We start from the raw sequence: 23,381 nt of genomic DNA, 5'->3' as shown, positions 1-23,381 counted from the left end.
GTACAGGCTCTGGGACCAGAATGACAGCCTGCTAAGTATTGAGTAGTATGTACTGCAGCTACTTTACTGTCTTCTCACTCAAAAACATTAAATAGGCAAGTCACATACTACTTTCATAACAATACCTGTAAGTATAGCAATAGCATTAAAATAATAATAATAATAATAATAATAATAATAATAATAATAATAATAACAACTCCCTCCTCCATCCAGATGACTTCTTTTGAAGTGATAAGTAACTGCAAATTCAGGGACTCCTTTTGGAAATATCTCCCATAACAGCTTAATAAATAAGATTAATAATCTGTTTTAGAATTCAGGGAATTTTAACAACATACAAGTTCAAAAATGTTGGCCTAGAAGTTCATCTGACAAAGTGTGCTGTTGAAGGGCATCGAAATTTCTAATATTGAACTGAACTCAGTCAGTGTGTGGCAAAGGGAAATGGACATTAGTTGTGTAATAATCAAACTTACTGATGGAGGTCTGGGGCTACCTTAGATCTTGTTGATGCTATCTTGTTTTACTTGAAAAAAAATTGTGTATAAAGATATATTACTAGTTAATATTACTGGTTCATGGAGACTAGTTATCAACTGTGCGCAACCAGATAACACAACCAGCCTCGGTTCAAGAAGGAGCAGCAGTGGACATTTATTTCTGTTTGTTTTACTCTTAGATAGCGAAAGAAACAAAGAAATTATCAAGCAGGTGAAAATTGCGTAGGTCTCCTGTTGATTTTTTTTTTTTGGTGCTGGTGCATGAGGGTAGAGAAACAAATATGCATAAATAGTATAATTAAACTGTAATCAAGCCTCTTCTGCAATTTCAGTTTTTCCCACTGTGAAAATGCTTGTATTTCCACGGAAATAAAATTTATTTAAAATGGAAATTGCAAGCACCACATTCCTATTAAGAGATTTTTTTTTCTCTCTCTAAATAGATAACAAAGGAAGCTAATCCACTTTGCCCCAAAAGAATATAATCTTTTTTTTTTTTCATGTTTCCCCATCCAGAGGACTCGCCCCACTGAAGATAATGTTTATGTTAGCTACTAGCATAGCTCCAACAGCCAATCAAGTGTTGAATGAAGTTATATCCACCTGCAATTTCAGACAGCTATGATACGTTAAGATATGGTATGATTAAATACTGAGTTTTATTTTCTGGTCTAACAACCATGCACATAATTGTTGTGCTTGATTTTTATGTTGTTATAAAGTGCAAGAGACCATTTTTAACAGAAAACTAAGTTTTCCTGAAAATTTTCTGAAAAATACAATGGATTATTTAAGATTGATCATTGAAACACACTAGGTTACATTTGATCTAATGGAAAATATCCTGATCTAGATAAGAAGATCTACAAGAACAGATACACAGACACCATAATAGAGGAAAATGTTCATCTATCATTTTCCCAGTTAATACGACTGTTTGAGAGCCTGAGGTGGTATAAGCATCAACTGAAGAAAATGTCATTCAATTAAGTCAAAGTTGTTAATCTGAAAAAAAAAAAAAGAACAGAAAGCAAACCGATTTGCAATACAGGAAGCTAACCAAGTCACGGGATTTCCCACAGATGGTCAGTAGTACTAGCGTAATTGCGGAGGAAGCAGATGTTGGGGGACAAGCGGGGTTGCAAGGTCTCTCATTTCAATGCACAAATCAGGCTGTGCTGAAGCACTGGAAAGCATGAAGTGCTAGACAAGGAGGCTAGAAACTGTGAGTAAATACATTACCATTTGATTCGTTGTATGTTCAGGAGGGCATAATTTTGCACGTTCTGGTGAAGTGCCAAGACTGCACCTAACGACCATTGATTCCATTACCAATTATTTTCTCCTTATGTAACAACTGAAAAATACTGAGGTTTTGTCTAACTATTCCAGGCAAAATGGGTGACAATGTTTTAGAAAGCTCATCTAAAGCAGCTATACAAGCAAGGCTCTTATTGTTTTGTTTGAAGAAGTTGCTTTTACTTTGTCAATATACCTTGCCGTAAAACATTATCTTCTGGTTTCTGCTCTGTAACACAAGTAGTATTAATCTAAACAGGCAGAGATGGTCCAGATTTGCTAATGTATTTTAAAACTTCTCTTTTAGACAGGAGGGATATTTTTCATTTTCAGAGCATACAAAATAATTTTTTCAGTAACTAAAACAGACTGTAGTGATATCAGACACAGTAAAATAGTGGTCATTTTCTCGACATTAAAATGTCATCTGATATGAAGTGAGGCTTTGCCAACATATGCTCATTTGAAAAAAAAAAAAAAAAGACAATACCAAGCACAACAATAAGTATCTCTTAAGGAGCCTGCATGTAGAGTCTTTTTTCAGAATGACAGTGGCTACTCTTGTTCAAATGTTTGCTGTAACAATAGCTGAGAAAAATATTTTTTTAATGATCCTGTCCCAGCTAGAAAAAGAGAAACTACATTTTTAGCCACCTAGTTCAGTGGACACCCGGTAATGGTTTTAGCCTGTGGACTCCAAAAGAACCGTCACATGCTTGAACACAAAATCATATTTCATATTTAGGAATTGGTGCCATGTCTTTCTCAGAAAATTGTTGTACCAACTAGTCTTCCTGAGAACAGGTCAAAATTAAAGACCAAAATGACCAGGGTCAGCTATCACTAGAAGTTTCCAGAAGCTAAACAAGTCTTTGATGGGAAAACAATAGGTTATTTAAACAGATTTTATATATATCTGTATGTGTCTCTACAGCTCTTATGGACACCATGTAAGAGAAGGGGCTTACTTGTTTATGTTCCCTAACTATATAGTTTTATTCACAGTCACTCCTCATGTCCCAGGAGGCCTCTGTTTTCTAATACAAGTGTTATTTTACTTTTTTTTACAAATCAGGTAGATGATAATACTTTTGGCATGCTAAAACTACTAATCTGAAGTAGCAGACCAGCTGCTTCTGTTCCTCATAGGCCTGTTGTTTGTCTAAAAATACACTACGGGGATGAATTTTAGGTTGCACTAATTTGGTAATATATGCATACAACATTTTTGAAAAGAAACTATATCAAAAGTTTTTTTGCACATAGTTAAAAATAGACAAAAGATTGCTGTGCTTAGAAGATGTGAGGTACAAGGTAACATGTAAGTGAACTTCCTGCTTTGTGTAATTTGCATGTAAAACTAAAATGGCGGCTTCTCTTCTGTGCCGGGGGGATGTACAGGAATTGCTCTTTTACGTTGTCTAGAAAGTAGTTGTGTTCCAAAAGGAAGTAAGGGTAAACGAGTGTTTGCCCATAGTGGATTTTAACGCTGGGGCTCTATTGCAGGAAGAGACTACTAATATATGTCTTCAATTAAAAAGAAAAAAAAAAAGCCTTTTCCATGTAAATTTCCCAAGCCTGATTTAACGGGAAATTTTTAAGGCATAGAACTGCCTGGTGTAACACTAATGCAGTAAATCATCCCTCCAGAAGAGTAATGAAATTTATATCAGGGTTCTGTGATCTTCTCTACCTTCCTCAATCACATTATTGTTCTCTTGGATGGAAAGAAAAGATTGTACCCATAAACTATTCTACTTTTAGAAATTAATTGAAGTTATTGTAGTTGTTACATATATTAAAGTTGTTGTTAAATGCATCTTGGTCCCATCTGTTGTTGATTACAAGAGAACACTGACAGTTAAATCCTCCATAGTGTTAAAAAAAAAAAAAAAGGTAATTGTTTATTAAAAAAAAAAACAACAACAAGAACTAGAACTTGGACTGACACTTTTTTGTGTTGTTGTTAGCTTTTTTTTTATGAATTTTTCTGTAACTATTTTTCAATTCCACTTCTCAATTAAGAAAAAACTTCAATCTAAAATATTCTCTCTTAGATTTCTGACAGCATATTAGTAATTGTAAATGGTTTACAATCCAAAAATAGAAATAACAATAAGTATTTGAAGAACTTTTGTGCAAGTTAATTGATACAGATGGAACTCTTGGTCTGGATTATATTACAGCAGATAAAGAGATATTTCCTGTAGAACCATGTGTTACCGTAAAAGTCAGTTAATGAAACTCTCTAAGACTCAATTTGGAGTTTTAGGACAGCAGGCATTCTTTAATTGAGGTGCCAGACACACAGGGGATCACTCTACCTAGTGTGCATGCCGAATTCTTCAGGTTACAGGGGTTATATGCAACCAGAGTATGCATATTCATTAGATTTCCAATAAATAATTAACATATTCATAATATTTCCCGTAACTCACTAAAATATGTAAATGTCCCTGACACATGCGTATTTGTGTCAGTTGGTCTTTCGGGGTCTTCTGGTCATCAGTAGTCTTCCTCACTATGTTTGCTGTTCGAACTCAGTTCTTGTGCATGCTTAGGCCATTTCTTATCGTTTCAACTTAGGCATGCATACTAAGCTAAGTTATTTACACGTCCAAGGACACATGCCTACCCTGAGTTCCTCACCTATTCTTTTCAGACACCTCCTTCAGGCCCAAGTTATCTTACTCCCCTCCCCTGTCCTTAGATACAATTCCGTATGGTCTTACAGATAAGACTGACTAACTAGTGAGTAAGGTAGCTTCAGGGATATCAAGTTTATAGACTTCCCTCTGTCTAACTAAACATAGTAAAGGTTTGGCCTATCTGTTCATAAAACATTTCAGATTTGGTTCTATAATTCTATCAGGGGGAGAACTATATGTCCTTCTGGCTCTGTATCAATCCATCCTTTTCTTTTGAGGGTTTGTAGTGAGCAAGCTACAACTCTCATCATATTACTTTACTGTAAGCTCCAACAGAGGTTGTAGCAACAATTACAACATAACATTGTATCATTACACAGGCGATTATATATACAACCATAACAAAAATGATTAACAAATAATTCCTGTTTCCAAAATGATTGTCTTTTCCAGACCCTTAATTTTGAGCAGCAGTTGAAGATAAATTGAAGTAATACCTACATAAAACAAACAAAAAAAAATCAAGTGTAATTACTACAGCTAAAATTCTCTCCATCCATAACTTTAAATCAGGCAACCAGGATATCATAGAATTCCACATTTCAAAAACTCCTAGAATCATAGAATATCCAAGTTGGAAGGGGACCCACAAGGATCATCAAGTCCAACTTCTGGGTCCCCAAAGGACCACCCAAAAAATCAGACCATGTGTCTGAGAGTGTTGTCCAAATGCTTCTTAAACTCCAGCAGGCTCAGTGCTGTGACCATTTCCTGGGGAGCCTGTTCCAGTGCTCGACCACCCTCTCAGTGAATAACTTCTTCCTGATATCCAGTCTGAACCTCTCCTGTCACAGCTTCAAGCCCATTCCCTCAGGTCTTATTGCTGGTCACCAGAGAGAAGAGATCAGCACCTGTCCCTCTTCTCCCCTCATGAGGAAGTTGTAGACAATGATGAGGTCTCCCCTCAGACTCCTTTTCAGGCTGAACAATCCAAGTGACTTAGCTGCTCCTCATACATCTTCTCCTCTAGACCCCTTACCATATTTATTGCCTTCCTTTGGACTCTCTTTAACATCTTTATATCATTCTTATACTGTGGTGCCCCAAACTGCACACAGCACTCAAGGTGAGGCTGCACCAGTGCCAAGCAGAGTGGGACAATCATTTCCCTTGCAAACTAGCAAAGCCATTGCTGATGCACCCCAAGATACAGTTGGTCCTCCTGGCCACCAAGGCACACTGCTGGCTCGTGTTCAGCTTGCTGTTGATCAAAACCCCCAGATCCCTTTCTGTGGGGCTGCTCTCCAGCATCTCATCCCCCAGTCTGTACTAGGGTTGCCCCTTCCCAGGTTCAGAATTCTGACACTTGCTTTTGTTAAACTTCACATTGTTGGTAACTGCCCAGCTCTCTAATCTGTCCAGATCGCTCTGCAAAAGCCTCACCACCCTCGATGGAGTCAACAGCTCCACCCAATTTGGTATCATCCATGAAGTTGCTCAAAAAACCTTCAAGTCCTTCATCCAAATCATTTATAAAAACATTGAAGAGGACTGGTCTTAAAATGAAGCTCTGGGGAACCCCACTAGTGAGAGGTCACCAGCCTGATGTAACCCCAGTTACAAGAACCCTCCCTGACCCATCAGCTAATTGTTCACCCATCTTATTATGCTTTTTTCTAACTGTGTTCTGGTCATTTTGTCCAGGAAGATACTGTGAGAGACAGTATCGAAAGCTTTATGGAAATCCATAATCAACTCCATATTACGTGTTGTCCCGTTGAACCTTGTGTAAAATTTTGGTCTGCTTCTAGATTTCATTCAAGTCTGTCATAATTCTTCCAGTCTGATCCACATACACATAGCTGGCCTAACTGAGTCTTGAGAGTAAAATTCATTTTTTCTACTCTGCCACTAGACTAGGGCAGATCCCAACTAATACCTAACAGTCTGCTTATTTCAGTAATTATCTTGGCTATAAAATGTGGAATTCTACCTGATGACATTCCCAAAGGTATCCCAAATCTTGGAATTATTTCTTCTAGCAAAGCTTTTACTACTTCTCTTGCCTTATTGGTATTACAGAAAAGCCTCAAGGCCAACCTGTATATATGTCCACGAGGACTAACAAATACTTTACCCCCCCGCTTTTCTTGGCAATTTGGTAAAGTCTATTTGTCAATACTCTCCAGGTGCCTGCCCTCAGTAGTGTGGAGACTTTTCTGTTTTTTTGTATCCTTCCAATTTGAATTTTATTCTGTTTTTGGATTATTCCTACAACATATTTCACACCTCTTGGTGACTGGCCTGTAACAGCCTCTACCATATTCCTGCTAATAACTGATATTTGTAAATGTTTTAACAAATTTTCTGTTCCGCAGTGCACAGAATTATGCTCTTTCTTCACTAGATTATTCATAAGGGAATAGGGTACTACTACTAGACGTGAGGGTGTAACTGCCCATCCATTCTCCTATTTTTCCACTTTTGATGTTTCAGTTAATCTTAAATCTTGCTTATCATAAATAGGGTTCTTTTGAAGAGTCTTTCCTCTAGCACTATAGCTAGTACTTCTTTTTCCATGCCTTTTTCTGCAGCCCATTCTGTGGCTAAATCAGACAGCTTATTTCCTCTTTCTTGGGTGGTTCACCCCAATTGGTGAGCTTTACAATGCATAGTAGCTACAGCAACAGGAATTTGTATACTTGCGTGTAAACTCAAAATTTCTTCCTTATGCTCTATCTCTGTCCCTTTTGTAGACAGTCATCCTCTCCCTTTCCAAATGGCTCCATGTACATGGACTGTTCCAAAGGCATATTTTGAATCAGTCCAGATGTTTATGCATTTGTCTTTGCTTAACTGCAAAGCTTGAGTGAGGGCAATTAATTCAGACTTCTGGGCTGATGTGCTGGCAGGTAATGTTTGAGCTTACACTACCATCTCAACAGTACTGACTGCATATCCAGCCTTCATAAAACTGATACAATTCCCAATCTGTGTCTTGCAAAGGAGTATACTTCAGGTTGGGTCTACTCAAATAGACCTCCTCAATTGTCTGTAAGCAATCATGCTCAGGTTTACTTTCTTCATACTGAGGTGAGAGAAACATGGCAGGGTTGACCACTGCTGTTGTCACATCATCTGGTTCTATCAGTACCACCTGAAACTTTAACATTCTGCTAGGGGATCTACCCTTCTGATCCAATACTGTAGTTACCATGTGCAGAACATAAACATGTGTTTTCTGTCCCATGGTGAGCTTCCGGGCCTCTTGTGTTAAAAATACTATAGCAGCCACTGCTTTTAAGCGTCCAGGTCATCACTGACTTACTAGATCCAATTGCTTGGGAAAGTATGCCACGGCTCGCTTATGTTCCCCCAAGTGCTGGGTAAAGAAACTGAGAGCTACTGCCTTTCATAGGTGAACAGTTCGAAGGGTTTTTCTAAATTAGGTAGCCCTAAAGCCAGGGCTTTCATCCAGGTTCTTTTAAGTTGACTCTGCCTTTCATTGGTCCACTGAAGGGAGCCCTCGGATAACTTCAACAATTCATCCCACCATTCCCAAGAAAGCTTCTAATTCATGAACATTTTGAGGTTCTGGGAGTTGGTGAATAGCTTCCTTCCTTTCATTACTTAATTGTCTCTGTCCCTTTAAGATTTCAAAACCTAAATATGTTACAATTTCTTGTGCAATTTGAGCCTTCTCCTTTGACACTGTATACTCACTGAGTGCAAAGAAATTTAATAGGTTAATTGTCAGTTCCAAACATTCTTCCTGGAAGTTGCCAGCTAGCAGTAGATTGTTAACATATTGTGGTATCGTTATATGTGTTTTAAAATAATTCTTACCTTTTTTAAAAAAAAATAAAAAATGAAAAAAAACAGTTGAACAACATCTTGAATTTACAAATTACACCAGGCAGCAGTGCTTTCAGTAAGTTCTTCAAAGCTAGAACTCTGAAGTCAGAATAGAGATGTAACTAAAGTGATGATTTTGTAAGCAATTTGAAAGCAGTCATTCAGATGTGACTGAATGTATACACAAGAGAACAGAACACATACAAATGATAGATTTCCATTGTTAATGGTTCTAATGTGTTGTTGTGATGTGTCACATTATCATGCCTTTATCGCCACTCATAGACTAAGGCAAGGTTGATTTTTATTTTAATTTGCCATCCTTCTGCTTGATGGTCTAAGCAGGGTTTAAGTAGGTGTAAATACGAAGCTGTGAATGTGTATTGAAAATCTTCACTTTGTAGTCTGGATTTGGTAACATATTAGAGAACTTTCCATGGCAAGGTTAAAAAGCTCAGTACTGCATGTAGTCCTAATGAAGGGTCACAATATTCACACAAAGTTATTCTGAAATCTACTGCCAATTTAGAATTGTGATCTGAGCTTTCATCTTTAGTGGTAAAAGCAATTTACTTTTAAAATAATTATATCAACCTGTGCAAGTTAAAAGGCAATTCTTTACAAAGCTCTTTTCTTAGATAATGTTGAACGCCATAGGAGCCCACTAGACATAGGATCCCACCGGACTCTGAACACACCAGGCTCTGAAACCATTTACTTTGTGGCTTGGGACTCAGGACACTGAAAGAATAGGGCAAGATTATTCCTACTCAATACAAAAGAAAGCAGTTTCAATTTGTGTTCACATCATCTCTTTTAAGAAGGAGAATGGAAGGAATAAATCCATAGTTTTAGTTCTCAGAATAACAAAAGATAAAGATTATGGGTCTTCGCTAACACAAAATTTCTTCCAGGCTTCAAAATGACTAAAATTACACAATATTACCATTACTGTATAGTGAAAAAGCTGAAACTGTTCAATTGTAGAGTTAAATAAAATTGTTTGCTTCATTTTTTCAAAATGCCAAGTCTATATGAAAGGTCTTAATACTAAAGTATCAAAAGTATAGCTAATGTCTTTAAGAGAATACAGCTCAGTGCAAAAAATATCTTTTTTATTTTGTTTTATTTTGGCAAGACACTGAAAGTTTTTTTTGTTTTTTTTTTTAGAGAAAGTAAATAGAACACTGTGTGTAAAGGTGTGTTAATTTCCAAACTGTGAAGTTCAGCAATGATACACAGTGGAAAAAAAAATATTTGTACTATTGTTGTGTGTATTCTTATTTTTGGAACTATTTTCATCTACTCCTGGAAAAGTCATCAGCTACAAAATAATATATCCAGGAAAATCTTCCCACCAGCAAAAACTGCCAGTCCAGCAAGTCAGCTCTGTAGGGGAAAACCTGCCCAAAATTCAATAACACCATTAAAAGATAACAGAACTTTTATTATATCCCCATACTTTGATGACAGAGAAAGCAAAGTCACTCGTGTGATTGGGATTGTTCACCATGAAGATGTAAAAGAACTATACTGCTGGTTTTGCTGTCAGCCCCATGGACAGATATACGTATCAAAAGCAAAAATTGATGTTCACTCAGATAGATTTGGATTCCCTTATGGTGCGGCAGATATAGTTTGTCTGGAACCTGAAAACTGCGATCCAACACATGTATCAATTCATCAGTCTCCACATGGAAATATTGACCAGCTGCCAAGGTTTGACATTAAAAACCGCAAGGCTGAGACCTTCTCTGTTGACTTCACTGTATGTATCTCTGCCATGTTTGGAAATTACAACAATGTCTTACAGTTTATACAGAGTATGGAAATGTACAAGATTCTTGGGGTACAGAAAGTGGTAGTCTATAAGAACAGCTGCAGCAAGCTGATGGAGAAAGTCTTGAAGTTTTATATGGAAGAAGGAACTGTGGAGATAATTCCTTGGCCAATAAACTCATACCTCAAGGTTTCCTCTAAATGGCACTTTTCTATGGATGCAAAAGACATCGGCTACTATGGGCAAATCACAGCTCTAAATGACTGTATATACCGTAACATGCAGAGGAGCAAGTTTGTGGTTCTTAATGATGCTGATGAAATAATTCTTCCCCTTAAGCACCCAGACTGGAAAACGATGATGAGCAGTCTTCAGGAGCAAAATCCAGGCACTGGCATTTTCCTCTTTGAGAACCATATCTTCCCAGAAACCGTATCCACTCCTGTGTTCAACATTTCATCTTGGAATACCGTGCCAGGTGTTAACATACTACAGCATGTGCACAGAGAACCTGACAGGAAAGAGGTTTTTAATCCCAAGAAAATGATAATTGATCCAAGAAGGGTGATTCAGACGTCCGTCCACTCTGTCCTACGCGCTTATGGGACCAGTGTGAATGTTCCAATGGATGTGGCCCTCATTTATCACTGTCGAGTGCCCCTTCAAGAAAATCTTCCCAGAGAATCCCTCATCAGGGATACGACACTGTGGAAATATAACTCATCATTAATCACGAATGTTAACAAAGTGCTACATCAAACAGTACTGTAAGCTCAAAAGCAAAACTTTGTCTATAAGGAGGGAAAGTGGAGAGTTGTCTATGTCCCAGGGAGACATAGGATATCATTCAAAGATCACATTAAAAATCTCTTGCACCTGAAGATTACATCCTGTAAGGCTTTGGGAGACCAGCCCTTTTATGTACCATCCAAATGTAAAGGCATTTTAGCTGTGAAATGAAGCAAAGTATCCAGGGAAGGAATATTCAAAACTGAAAAAATGTATTTGATTCAAGAAGGGTGATTTTTTTTTAATGGATTGTCTTTTTGAAAGTATAATGGCTTGTTTGTGTTTGTATTTCACACGTTAATTACATGATCTGTCAGTTAAATTTGGGGTAGAGCCCTGATCCCACTCCAACAAGGTATAGCATTGTTGTGGTCTCTCGTTTGCAGTTGCGCTCTCTTTGCTGTTCATTCCCGGGATGCTGGTGTGGGAGCATGTCCCGGTGCACGGCATCTGGACCGGGGCGGACTGCGCTGCGGGGACGGGTCTGGCGCGGGATGGGCAAGCCCTGTTCGGCCCGGCACTTCTCCAGACGCTGGGGCAGACCGGCGGCGCCGTGTTGCTCCCGGGACCGGTGCTGGCCGAGACACGGCCCCGCCCGTGTCAGCGTCCTGGGACTGGCCTCCGCGTCACCCAGCCTCGCGGCCTTGCAGGGAGCCGCCACGGTGAACGCCCCGGCGAACCTCCGGAGGTGGCGGGAACGAAGGCATTTCGCCTGGACCGGCCAGAGGCACACGCGGTGCGGCGCTCGCCGCAGTGGTCTGGCCGGCTGCCTGGGGCCCCGCTCCACTGGAGCGACTGCCCGGTGGCCCTCGCGGCCCGCCGATACCGGCGCCGTGCGCGGCGCCCCGCGTGTGGCGGCGCCAGAACGGGACGGCGCCCCGCGACCCAGCCCCGCGCGAGCGGTGCTGTGGAGTGCGGGGTCCGCTCCACGCGGGTTGGCGGGGGTGGGGGCGCAATAACGGGAGCGAGCGCGGCGGGGGCCCTGCCGGCGGCTCGTAGGGTCGAGCGTCTAGTGCCGCAGCCGCTCACGGGGCGTCCCGCGGGGCCGGGGCTGCCCCGCCCGCAGCTGCCGCACCTTCCCAGGTGGGAGGTGATGGGGCCGGCCGGCCCCGCCTTTCCTGGGGCTGCAGAGACGGAGGCTCTGGCGTAGCCGCCACGGAGGTAATCGCTGCTGGTTTCGGTGCCGGGGGTGGGGGGGGACGGCGAGAGCTCCGCTAGCGCCGGCGCCCTGCCGTGGTTCAGCTTCGCGCCGTGCTGCGTTTACAGTCCTGCGGGCAGCGACGCTCCGGCGTCAGCCTGCGCTGGGAAAGGCGAACCCGCGGGACGAGGACCGGAGGCAGCAGGGAGAGGGGCGTGTTGCGGTCGGATAATTGGTAAACTGCTGGGCACAGTGAGGGTGTCAGGCTGCAGCGCCTGCTTGGGATACTGTAACTGGCATCACTTGCAAAAGAGACTCGCCATGCTCGCCGCCCATGAAATAGCAAATAAGATATTGGTCAGCTATAGCATTATTTTGGGGTACTGATGTTGACCCCTGAATGGTAAGTTTAAGGTGTTTATTAATTGTAAAAGACAATTTTTGAAGTCTCTATCTGAATACACTACAAGCATGGGAGTTTAATTTGAGATTTAAAGAATGCATAACTTCTTGAAGGAACGGTTTCAGTGTGTGTTGTGGGTTAACCCTGTGTATTGGGTTTACATGGCAGGGGCTTCGGGGGTGGTGGTGGTGGAGAGGTCTGCAAGGGTGGCCTCTCTGAGCAGAGCCCAGAAGCTGCCCCATGTCAGTTAAGAGCCAGCTCCAGTTGGCATCAAAAGGGACCCACCGCTGGCCTGAGCTGAGCCAGTGAGCACTGCTGGTTGTGCCTCTGTGAGAGCATATTTAAGAAAGGGAAAAACAAAAACAAAAAAAAACCTGTTGCACAGCAGGCAGAGAGAGGAGTGAGAAACAGCCCTGCAGACACCAACATCAGTGAAAAAGGAGGGCAGGAGCTGCTCCAGGCTCCAGAGCAGAAGTTCCCCTGCAGCCTGTGGAGAGAACCATGGTGGAGCAGATTGTCCCCCTGCAGCTCATGGGTATCACGGTGGAGCCGATCTCCACACTGCAGCCTATGGAGGAGCCCAAGGTGGAGCTGGTGAATATGTCCTGAAGGAGGCAGCAGCCCACAGAGAGCCCCCGCTGGAGCAGATTCCAGGCTGGACCTGTAGCCTGTGGAGAGGAGTTGACACAGTAGCAGGTGATCTGGCGGGAGCTGACACTCCTGCGGAATCCACGTTGCAGCAGTTTGCTCCTGAAAGATGGATCCCGTGGTACAGACCCATATGGGGCAGTTCTTGAAGAGCTGCTGTCTGTGGGAATCCCACATAGGATCAGTTCAGGAAGGACGGCATCCTGTGGGAGGGACCCCAGGATGGAGCAGGGGAAGAGAGTGACCATGAAGGAGCAGGGGGAGACGTGTTGTGGACTGACTGTAGCCCCAGTTCCCCGGTCCCCTGCACCACTTGAGGGGAGGACATAGAAGAGGGTGGATGGGGGAGGAAATGGTTTTAGTTTGCTTTTAGTTTCTCACTGTTCTAGTCTGCTAGTGATAGGCAATCTCCCTATGCTGAGTTTATTTTGCCCATGACAATAATTGGTGAGGGATCTTCCTGTCCTTATCTCAACCCTCGAGCCTCTTCCATCATATTTTCTCACCCTTTTTCTTTGAGGAGGGGGAGTGAGACAGTGGCTGTGGTGGAGTTCAGCTGCCCAACAGGGTAAAACCACCACAACCTGGTAGGCAGCAGAGCCCCACACAGCTGCTTCTTAGTCCTCCCACCACCCCCAGCAGGATGGGGAAATGAAGCAGAAGGGCAAAAATGAGAAAACACGTGGGTTGCATTAAAGACAGTTTAATGGATAATGCAAAGCTGCATGAACAAGCAAAACAAAACAAGGAATTCATTCACTACTTCCCATCACCAGACAGGTGTTCAGCCATTTCTGGAAAAGCAGGGCCTCTTCCCATGTAACAGTTGAGAAGATGAACACCATAACCCTAAGTGTTCTCCCCCTCCTTCTTTCCCCTACGTTTTTCCTTTCGTTGGTTTGGTTCAGCTCTCTCATCTGTGTCCACTCCAAGCTTCTTGTGTACCCTCAGACTACTCACAGGGACTCAATGTGTGAAGCAGAAAATGCCTTGACCCTGTGTAAGCACTGTTCAGCAGTAGCTAAAACATTGTGTTTTATCAACACTGTTTTGGTCCCAAATCCAAAACATAGCACCATATGAGATACAAATAAGAAAATTAACTCTCTCCCAGCCAAAACCAATACAGTGATAAGGACAATAAGTTGAAATAACACTCTTTTAAATATTGTCATGCAACTTTTATTCTACCTGACCTATTTCTGTTCAAAGGATACAAAGTCTAAATGTTTACAATGGGTTTATGGGTGTATGGCAGATTTTTTGTGTGTGTACAGGGACGTGTGCTTGGCAAGTCTCATGGCTCAAACTAAGTTAATGGAATTACTCTCTGGTTTACCTTCATTGCATTTAGAATGGAAATTGCCAGTTTAAATCTTCAAGAACAATATTCTATCAACAGTGAAATAATACTGTCCTCAGTTTAACCCTTCAAAAATTATACTTCTGACTCTGGATCATGTAAGATCATGGAATGCCAGAACACTGGCATTTCAAAGAGAAGAAGCTAAACTATCAAAAGTTCAGTAACAGAATCCAGATTAAGATGGCAAAATGGTTGTTAGTCTTTAGAATTTTTATTTATGCACTGGTGGTTTGTGTGGTTGCTTTTGGCAAAACCATAAAGCAAAGAAGAGGGAATAAATCTTATGAAAAACAATAAATTAATAAGGCTATCCATTAATAGTAGCTTGCTTTCAGTTAAACCCCAAAGAAGCCAAGTTTTAGGCTGTGTAGTATTCCTGTACTACTGATGCTAAGACTTTATTAGTGACTGAAATTTTGTAATCACATCTGTTAACTGACCCCTGAAATAAGTTTATTTTGCTACCTTCCACCTCTGCCCCACCCCATTTTGAGAGGTAGAAGAGTAAGGTGAGAATTATAAAAACAAACAAACAAAAAAACAACCACCCTTAATGTAGATGTCTTTGTGAAGATACTGAAATGAGCAGGATGAAAGATCTTCAGCTGTCTCAATACAAAGACAATAAATTAAGGAGGAAGGACACAACACAGGGAAGATGTTGGTGAGATTAATAATGATCTGTGAAGGGCTGTTGAACTAAATTAGCTCTTTGTTCCACCTTTTAGTAAGGATAATGCTAATAGTGGAGAGTTCAGGAAAAGAAGGTCTGAAAATAGAAGTTGTACTGCAAAGGTAAAAACAACGCTCCATTTAGAGGCCAGTATTGAATAATTTCCATTACAAAATTCTAAGATAGACAAGTTACTGAAGAACCAGTGACAGGTGTTTAATAAATATGTTGTGATCATATTGGTACAATGTGGCAAAGAAAGCACAAGTAGTTCCCTTTTTTAGGAAGGAAAAAAAAAAGATGATTTAAGTGTGCGGAAATTTCTAAGCGCAATCTTATCACGTTCAGGGTTTTAGAGCATTGTTATTTTTATTTTTATTTTTATTTTTATTTTTATTTTATTTTATTTTTATTTTATTTTTTAAGGACAGTAAGTAAAGAGATAAAGAGAAATGTAATTAATTCAGTCAGCTGGGACAGATGTTCTTTATTACAACTTTGCAGCAGAAGAAAGCATGTTGTGTAACTGCAGTTGGCTGGAAAACTGAGCCAGTGTATTAACGTTGGTCTCATGACAAGCTCAGATGTATCTCTCCAATGTGATGCATGTGCAAAAAAAGTAATCTTAGCACATGTTAAGAAAGAATATGTCCAGTATGTGAGGGCTTGCAATTCTCATTTCCAAATGTATTTCTGATCACCTGTGCTAGAGATGAACTGAAACTGGACTAACTGTGCAAAAGCAACCGATCAGGGAAGAATGCTTCTTATAAGAAGATACTAGATCATCCTGCCTTGTTTAATGAAAAAGCACTAAAAGTGAAGATTAGGAGGGGATATGACTGCAGTCCATAAATGCAGGGAGGAAGAAAGGCTTTTTGCTCTTAACGGGAATACTGAAAAAGAACAAACTGGTGTGAAGTAGTCATTGATACCATTAGCTTAATTTAGTATTAAAGCAAATTTGCATGATTTGTATCATATTCTACTTGAATACTAATTGGAATTAAAGTACAAAACCTGAATTCATTATTATTGTTAAAAGAAAATAAGCTCTTTAAGATATGCTGGAAACGTATTTTTGAAGTTAAAATTTGCCATGTACTCTCAGTAGTGAGACTACATAAAAAATGTACCGTTCCTCATTAATCTGAGTTTATGTATTTCTTGACTAGATTTCTGTGCTATTAATCTCAGGAGATAAAAATTCATGAGTCACATGTCAGGAAAACTGTGAATTTAACTCCCAAATATTTATTTTCTTTAAGAATCAGTTCTCTGGTGTGTCTTGACTTTTATATTTTGCTCTTTGTGTCTGCTTCTAGAAACTGCTGTTGTTTTGGATCTCTCTCACACTTCCTCATCTGAATCTGTCTTCGTCTATCTTAATTAAGCCTATAGTACTTTACTGAAAAAATGTACGTTACAGAAAAAACAAACAAGACCAAATATAGAGTATATTTTTAAAGTTCTCTTTAAGCATGCATGTGAACTGCAGATATATCAACATGCATGATTAATTTCCAGAAGGAAACCAATTGGGTTTAAAATATCCATGTGCCTAGGTTTGATTTGCTTGGACAACTCCATATTCAAGTTTGTAATGTAAATGAAGTTCTTGGGAGGCAACTGTATGCTTTGCTCAAGAGAAGGAAAACTTGTTTTTCTGGTAGGTGTGGCCACTATTACGCACATTAAAGAACACTAGTCATTTGAAGTAGAATGTGTTGGCATGTGTCTTAGGTATTGTACCAACTTTTTTTTTTCTCCTCAGTATTGTTCTGTATTGAGCATTTCTTGCAGATTATCTTAAAAAAAAAAAAAAAAAAGCTTTTATCTGATTAGAATAAACAATTAGTAGATACATGTTAGCAAAAAAAAATCAGTTGAACTGAACAAAACTTCACTCAGCTGTCTGCTTTAAAAGGTACTTTTTCTTTCAGATGTTCACTATTCAAAACAAAATTGAAATGATAACTTTTTGTCGTCCATTTATAGCCAGCAAAAGAAGAAGAAATAACAGGTAATAAATTGCTTGTATATTTTTAATGATGATATGTTGGGACATTTCTTTATTAAAAACTATTAGCCTATAAGAGTGAACAATATTTTAAGAAATAAATAAGGAATAAGAACACTAAATGCTCCAGGGAAACTTCTTGGCTGACTTCAAAATGTTTGATAAAGAGACACATAAAATTTGAGTTTTCTCAGTCCCGAATCTTCAGCACTAAACTGCATAACTGTAGCGGGCTCTTAACCATGTATTTAATTGCAGTTCTGCTCTAAATTATAAGGACTTCTGTGGGGGATTCTCCACCTCAGATTCAGAACAGAGTCAGTACTGTCTGCTGCTGCTGTTCTGCTTTCTGAATAGTGAAAGGCAGTGAGCCTTTTGATGCCCTGTGACAGTTCTGCTCTGCAAAGAAATTTCTTGATAGCTATAAAAGTGTAATATAAAAAATATCAGCCTTGGCAAATAGGGCACTTTAAGGGTTTTATTGTGAATATAGCTCTCCTGTGCTTTTTGAGGAAAGGACGATTGGGAAAATTCTGCACACAATTCTGAAGGCTTGGGCAATTATTTTTTCCTTGGAGATGCAGAAGCTAGATTGCTATATTAAGAAGCTAGATTTTTTTATTATTATTTATTTTTTTCCCTTCTGCTTGGAAAGTACTGTCTTTAAGCAGAAAACCAGACCATAGGGGAATTTTTCAAGCCAAACCGTAAAGTTGCTAGAGAATTTAGGGACTTCCAAAGCTGTGAAGCTGCCGAGTGCGGTACCTGTATCAAAACTATGGATTTAGGTGTTTAGGTACTTTCTAGTTCTCTTTCTTGCTTTTCTTTAAACATGCTAGTATTTTGTTCCATCACAAAACAATATTGAGCTAGATGCTCTCAAAATAGATCTAGGCAATATGTGAAATGTGAAAAAAAAAGTGTGAAATAATAGGCGTAATTATTATTTTACAATAGACTGAATAATATGCTATGGAAAAAGTATTGTTAGAGCTCTAGCACGTGCATACTTTCAGAAGACGCCAGATCCCTCCAAAAATGCAAGTGATTTTTATTCAGATCCTTGAGAAGAAAATGGAAGGATAAGAAATAGGAGTCTTCCAATATCTACTAAATCTATGACATTGCTACTTATTTTTTCTATAAATTATACACATGGAAATCTGGCTCTTTTATTTATTTGTTTGTTTGTTTGTTTATGAGCAGCTGGCTTTTTGCAGTAATAATTTGGCCTGTAGATACATTTTCTTCATCTTGTGCAATAGGATTAGTTTATTCCATCTTGGCATTTTAACCCCACTCTTCTTGCTGGAATTCAGGGATTTTTTTTTTTCTACCAGTCTAGTTTTCTGGCCTAACATTAATTTGATTACTCTGTGTCATGCTTCTTCCAAGAATCATTGCAGCACAAGCGGGCCTTTGAAGAGACTTGCTGTCACTGTACTACTTGTGGATCACATCCGGATGGCTAAAGGTGAATTTATAAGGAAAAATGTAATTTTAGCTCCATTTGCAGAAATTACTGATTGCGAGTGCCATGGGCTCCCAGTCATATGTTAACACTTGCTCACAGTAGAGTGCTGCAAGGGACTTTGGCCAGCTAGATGCTCAGAGATGCATCTGTCCCTGTAGCAGCAGAAGTTCAAGAGCTGACCCCTCCCCAGCCATGCCAGGAGCAGTACCAGCATTAATGCAGTGTCAGAAGACACAGATCTCTGGTAATAATAATAATATGAGGCAGCCTTCCCTGCGTGCTCTGCCTTGTGCAGTGCTAAGTAGTGTAGAGCTGATAACTGAGAAGCTAAGATTTATATCACCCCTCAGCTATACATTCACTTGTCTTCTGCTGAATTGTACAAACTGACCTTCCTCTGTATGTATTGTTTCATTTGTGGTGAAACGCAAGTTAGGGAATTCACACATTATAGACTATATCTGGACCATCATGTGTAATAATCCCTGATTGATATATTTCTTCTCTGAGCTTGATTAATTCTGCCTATATTTCATTTATATGTCTGCCCCTAACTTTGTGAGAAGTCCAACTGAGTTTAGTTTGTGTATCATTTTCATGTACACTATGTAGATATTTTTTTGTTTTGCTTTAAAAATTATTTTCTATTTAATGTTCTAAAGTTTTCATTATAAAAAAAATAATGCTTAGCGGCTCCCTGTTCTCCTGTATATAGACCTCTATCATATTTTTTCACATTCAGTACCCAAAGAACCCTGCATTAACAAAAATTATTCCAAACATCTGAAATATAGGTGAATTCAGAATGTCACAGACAGTACCAGCCATTCGTTTAAAGGCTTGTTCTGTGTTTTTTTTTCTTTTTCTGCACAGTGACAGAGATTTGTCCCCTGCCCCAAGATTGTTTCTGAAATTCTTCAGCAATGAACATGAGTCAATATTATCTTATACTAAATATTTTCTTTCCTGCAGATGCAGCAGCATAAACTGCAAGGACAAAGAAGTTTGCATCTACATTTAGATACATTCAAAATGTTTTGTGGTGGGAAAAAATCATACTTTGCTGCCACTGTGTGCATTATTACTCTAACTTCAATGGTCGCATTTTCATATCTTAGATTACAGAGACTTGCTCACCTGCCAAAAATAATACAGGAAGGTAGAAGATGTAGAGGGGAAATTACAAATAACACAATAACGCCATTAAAGGATAAAAGAACTTTTATTATATCCCCATACTTTGATGACAGAGAAAGCAAAGTCACTCGTGTGATTGGGATTGTTCACCATGAAGATGTAAAAGAACTATACTGCTGGTTTTGCTGTCAGCCCCATGGACAGATATACGTATCAAAAGCAAAAATTGATGTTCACTCAGATAGATTTGGATTCCCTTATGGTGCGGCAGATATAGTTTGTCTGGAACCTGAAAACTGCGATCCAACACATGTATCAATTCATCAGTCTCCACATGGAAATATTGACCAGCTGCCAAGGTTTGACATTAAAAACCGCAAGGCTGAGACCTTCTCTGTTGACTTCACTGTATGTATCTCTGCCATGTTTGGAAATTACAACAATGTCTTACAGTTTATACAGAGTATGGAAATGTACAAGATTCTTGGGGTACAGAAAGTGGTAGTCTATAAGAACAGCTGCAGCGAGCTGATGGAGAAAGTCTTGAAGTTTTATATGGAAGAAGGAACTGTGGAGATAATTCCTTGGCCAATAAACTCATACCTCAAGGTTTCCTCTAAATGGTACTTCATGCAGGATGGAACACACATTGGCTACTATGGGCAAATCACAGCTCTAAATGACTGTATATACCGTAACATGCAGAGGAGCAAGTTTGTGGTTCTTAATGATGCTGATGAAATAATTCTTCCCCTTAAGCACCCAGACTGGAAAACAATGATGAGCAGTCTTCAGGAGCAAAATCCAGGCACTGGCATTTTCCTCTTTGAGAACCATATCTTCCCAGAAACCGTATCCACTCCTGTGTTCAACATTTCATCTTGGAATACCGTGCCAGGTGTTAACATACTACAGCATGTGCACAGAGAACCTGACAGGAAAGAGGTGATCAATCCCAAGAAAATGATAATTGATCCAAGAAGGGTGATTCAGACGTCCGTCCACTCTGTCCTACGCGCTTATGGGACCAGTGTGAATGTTCCAATGGATGTGGCCCTCATTTATCACTGTCGAGTGCCCCTTCAAGAAAATCTTCCCAGAGAATCCCTCATCAGGGATACGACACTGTGGAAATATAACTCATCATTAATCACGAATGTTAACAAAGTGCTACATCAAACAGTACTGTAAGCTCAAAAGCAAAACTTTGTCTATAAGGAGGGAAAGTGGAGAGTTGTCTATGTCCCAGGGAGACATAGGATATCATTCAAAGATCACATTAAAAATCTCTTGCACCTGAAGATTACATCCTGTAAGGCTTTGGGAGACCAGCCCTTTTATGTACCATCCAAATGTAAAGGCATTTTAGCTGTGAAATGAAACATGGTACCTTGTAAAAATTGGCTGAGTGCTGATGAAGAGTTGGATTCCTCAGATGAAGTCTGTGCTGCAGCCTTCTTAGATGGAAGAGCTGAGGCGTAGTGAGATGAGTGCTTTTACCTGTCCGTAACTATGAAAGGACATTATTAAAGGCATAGGAAATGACCATGCAGAAATCAGGATAAGTACTGATTTCCAGCTTTCTTTTTCTTTTCTCACCTTCATATATGTGTTACCATGTACAAGAAACCTGCCTGAAGAAAGAATGAATGTTTGGCTATTTGTATCTCTGAAGAACTGGGTGGATAAAAAAATACATCTGTGTTTAGCAGTGCTTATTAAGCAGTAGCATGGGACAACATCTGCCAGATGAAGAGCTACATTGGAATTAACACTGCAGTTCATTAAAAATCTCAGAGACAGGCTAAGAAAACATACCAGCTACAGCGCTAGAGTTGTCACCTATTAAATGAGTCACTTTTTAAGGGAAACAGGAACTTGTAGCAAAGCCATAAGCCATTTAATGACAGCAAGGATCAATACAGGTGGTATTACCTCTTCTGGAAAAAATATGAGTTTGCTTTTAACTAAAAAAAATAAAATAGTATCTCTCAACTGATTTAAATAATGTTATGATCCATCTGCATTTTTCTACCTATGTACAAAAAAGTAACTACAGTGTTAACAGTAAAACTAATGCTTAATTCTTGTAGTTCCTATGTCATGATTTAGGTACCAAATTTTTATGCACCAACTTAAATAAAATATAAGAAAATGCATTGTGAAAAATAACCAAGCAGAAATTACCTGTTTCAATAATCGGGGGGGGGGGGGGTAATAATAATAATAATTTTAAAAGGTATCATTGGAAATAGGTTTTGTTTAAGTGTTAATATATTGAAACACTAAACATAGTTGTTGGAGTTATGCTAAGTCGAAGAGCTCTTTGACTGGTTTTTGCGACCTGTAACTTTAAGAAGTCCTTTTTTGCTACCCTGAGCTGTTGTGAGTTAGTAAGAATGTGCTGTGTCTTGTTGGAAAGCTTTAAAACAGAGGGAAGGTATATAGATTGATGTTGAAGGAAAAATAGGTGTCTGTGAACTGAAGACTATTTCAAGTCGGAATAATTGAAGGGAAAATGCTTATGATACATGATAGTTTTGGTATGTGATAGTTTCTTTCTTTTCCCAGCACCTTAAAGCCTCTTAACAAACTGTGTCTTTGTTCAGCAAAATTAGCAGATGATTTTACTATTTTATGTGGTGGGGTGAGGTTTTTTTTGTATTCCTGCCTTATGTGGGTATTAAGGTACAGAAGACACTTTTTTTTCCCCAATCCCTATCTAAAAAAAAAAAAAAAAGTAAAATGTATTCATTCATTTCTATTGAATGGTCAGTTAGGAAAGAAGGAAAAGAAAATATGTTTGCTGTACTTTTACAATTTCAGTGATTTTTCATTTTTGCTAAACCCCAGTAAGCGCATTGTACTGCATCTACTGATGTGGCAATATACTGGAACTTTCCTGTGAAGGGGCAGAAGTATGTCTGATGTGGGAGAGAGCAGGAGGTATGTGTGGGAGTAGGCTTTCATTTATTTATCTTCTACGCCAAAATCATGTTTTCATTCTTTCATCAGTTTTGTGGTGGCACATATCTATGTCCTGAATGCATGCTGTCATGAGTTGCTTAGTAGTATTGGTTAGGTTCAGGTGGAACTTTTTCCTTGGAAGTCTTCAAGAGTCAGTGTGTGAATAAATATCTGCTTGCTAATTGTGTTTAAAATAAATATCAGCTGCCTTGTAAAGGCTAAAAGCTTTTTTTTTTTTTTTTCTTTTCTTTTGACTAAAACTAAAAGGGTAGAACAGCAGTATACTGTGTACTGGATACTTCTCATCATGCTTTTTTGCTTGCATACTCTGTCACAATGCTGAAAAGAATTTAGCGCTTGGCAAGAGGGCCATTTAGAATTATGGATTCATAATTTAGAAGGGTCAGCTGGAAGTCTCCATTCCAACTCCCTGCTCAAAGGAGGGTAAGGAAGCAGGTGTTCTTCAGGTTTTTTTGTTTAGGTTAGCTAGACACACAACCTCTCTGGGCTACCTGTTGCAGTGTTAAACTGCCCTCACAGTGGAGAGCGTATTTTCATTAAAGCTAGCCAGAACAGTTACTGCACAGTTTATGACCATTGGCCCTTATCTTGCTGCAAGATGCTGGAATGTCTGTTTTTTGTCCTCTTTACACCATGTTAATAGGTAGCTGGTGACTGTAA

At 39.5% G+C, this 23,381-nt stretch overlaps 1 protein-coding gene across 11 annotated transcripts in view; it reads left to right on the top strand.

Moving 5' to 3' along the window:
• RALGPS1 (Ral GEF with PH domain and SH3 binding motif 1) overlaps positions 1–21,905 on the top strand; it is a 161,168-nt gene extending 139,263 nt beyond the window's left edge. For 9 of the 11 annotated variants that reach the window (XR_007709013.1, XR_007709014.1, XR_007709017.1 and 6 more), the window contains 3 exons: positions 17,046–17,125; positions 18,518–18,596; positions 19,569–21,905. Coding sequence is in view for 2 of the 11 variants with exons in the window: in XM_050714528.1 (XP_050570485.1) it covers positions 17,101–17,125; positions 18,518–18,594 (102 nt within the window). In the remaining 9 variants the exon portion in view is untranslated. Of the gene's footprint in view, positions 1–9,475; positions 11,234–17,045; positions 17,126–18,517; positions 18,597–19,568 lie in introns of those variants that run through there. The other 2 variants (XM_050714528.1, XM_035555128.2) reach the window with 2 other exon arrangements.
• Positions 21,906–23,381: the final 1,476 nt, after the last annotated feature.

This window comes from Cygnus atratus, chromosome 19 (assembly GCF_013377495.2).
Source record: "Cygnus atratus isolate AKBS03 ecotype Queensland, Australia chromosome 19, CAtr_DNAZoo_HiC_assembly, whole genome shotgun sequence".
NCBI lineage: Eukaryota > Metazoa > Chordata > Aves > Anseriformes > Anatidae > Cygnus > Cygnus atratus.
The sequence above is the reverse complement of the archived record's forward strand: the minus strand, read 5'-3'. Positions and strand labels throughout refer to the sequence as shown.